General features: G+C 58.7%; 1 protein-coding gene across 1 annotated transcript in view; it reads left to right on the forward strand.

The window, feature by feature from the left end:
• The window catches only part of ankk1 (ankyrin repeat and kinase domain containing 1), a 17,463-nt gene extending 15,813 nt beyond the window's left edge, over positions 1-1,650 (forward strand). Inside the window, exons 9-10 of the mRNA XM_063207275.1 lie at positions 1-99; positions 554-1,650. The exon at positions 1-99 is cut by the window's left edge and continues 194 nt beyond it. Coding sequence (XP_063063345.1) covers positions 1-99; positions 554-1,615 — 1,161 coding nt within the window. The 3' untranslated portion in view covers positions 1,616-1,650. The remainder of the gene's footprint in view (positions 100-553) is intronic.
• The last annotated feature ends 267 nt before the right edge of the window (positions 1,651-1,917 follow it).

Consider the following 1,917-nt stretch of genomic DNA (forward strand, 5'->3'; position numbering starts at 1 on the left):
GGACTAGGCGCCGACGTCAACACCCAGAGTCGCCGCGGTTACACCCCCTTGATCGTGGCCGTGCTTCAACGCCTCCACGACATCTGCTCCCTGCTAATTGTATTACGTTCATTACGTCTTCTTGTTAAATGGTCATTCGTTTTATTTTAGAACATGTGAACGTTTTTATCCTTTACCTGACATGTTTTGATGGTGTAACTTCCGTCTTCCGCTGTGACACTGATGAAGAGGGCAGTTACACCTTCGAAACCAGCACAGTCTCATCCCAGCTTGTGAATTCCTGACTACCGTTGACCAGACTGCAGACTGTTGAGGGCATACCTGCCACTTCGCATGTTGACTATGTGACCTTTCCCTAACCCTAGCCATCAGTGAGGTTATGCCACCACAAAGGGTCGTCTTCGAGGCTTACTTGTGTCTTTTTTTCGCAATCAGAAATTGACGAGTTGGGATGAGGATGAGGGATGAGGGAGACTGTAGTCTATACATGTCAGGTAAGTAAAAAAACTGAGCTGAAAGAAAACTAAAGGCTATTTGTCCTCTACTGATCCAGGAACACAACGCAGACGTGACGCTCGGGGACGAAGACGGGTGGACGGCGTTGCACTTTGCGGCTCAGAACGGGGACGAGCGGTCGGCCAGGCTGCTGCTGGAGCATGGGGCTCGGGAGGACGCGGCGGACAAGGACGACTGGACGCCCCTGCACCTGGCCGCCCAGAACGGGCACGAGGGGGTGACGCGGGTCCTCCTAGCCCGCATCCCCTTGTCCGCTACAGCCAACTCCACCACTGCCACCACTACCTCCGCTACCGTGGATACCCAAGAGAGACAGCACGGGCGGACCCCGCTCCACCTGGCCGCCGCTTACGGCCACCTGGGTATCGCTCAGCTCCTCCTGGGCAAAAAGGCTGACCCCTCCCTGCCCGACCTGACGCGGTCGTCCCCTTTGCACCTGGCCGTGGAGGAGGGCCGCGTGCGGATGGTGAGGCTGCTGGTGGAACGTGGGGCGCAGGTGGGCGCCAGCGACGGGCGCGGACACACTCCCTTACACCTCGCCGCCTTACGAGGACACACAGGCATCTGTCGGTACTTGTTAGGACGAGACGACGGGGTGGGCGTAAACGCTCGGACTGACCAGGGCTGGACGCCGCTGCACCTGGCGGCCAGGCGCGGCCACGCCGACACCCTATTGGCTCTGGAGGCCCAGGGGGCGGGGCTGGACGTGCGGGGGGCGGAGAGTTGGACGGCGCTGCACCTGGCGTGTCATCACTCGCAGGAGGAGGTGGTGACGAGGCTGCTGGCGGCGGGCGCGGATCCCAATCTGGCCGAGGACGCCAGTTGGACGCCGCTGCATCTGGCGGCACGTTCCGGAAGCTTCCCCAGCGTCCTGCAGCTGCTGTCGCGACATGCTGACGTCAACGCTAGGAACAACGCCCAGGCCACGCCTCTACACATGGCTGCGCAGAGTGGCTCGGCCTCCATTGTCAGAGCGCTGCTGCTCAACAGCGCTGACTGCAGCGCCAGAGACACACGCGGGCACACACCCGCACACATCGCACGCACCAGTGGGCACACCGAGGCGGCCAAGCTACTGGCAAAGGATGGGGATGGATAGTACACACAAACACGTGTGTGCACACATACAAACACACACACACACACACACACACACACACACACACACACACACACACACACACACACACACACACACACACACACACACACACACACACACACACGCATACAGTGAGGCAGTCAAGCTACTGGCAAAGGATGAGAATGGGTAGTACACACACACGGGCACTCACACACACACACACACACACACACACAGGAAGAGGACAGAACAAAAGGAAAGCCTCCAACTAAAGACAATTCTAGAATCAGACCAAGTGTTGGACAACACACCTTCTT

This window comes from Engraulis encrasicolus, chromosome 9 (assembly GCF_034702125.1).
Source record: "Engraulis encrasicolus isolate BLACKSEA-1 chromosome 9, IST_EnEncr_1.0, whole genome shotgun sequence".
NCBI classification, from domain to species: domain Eukaryota; kingdom Metazoa; phylum Chordata; class Actinopteri; order Clupeiformes; family Engraulidae; genus Engraulis; species Engraulis encrasicolus.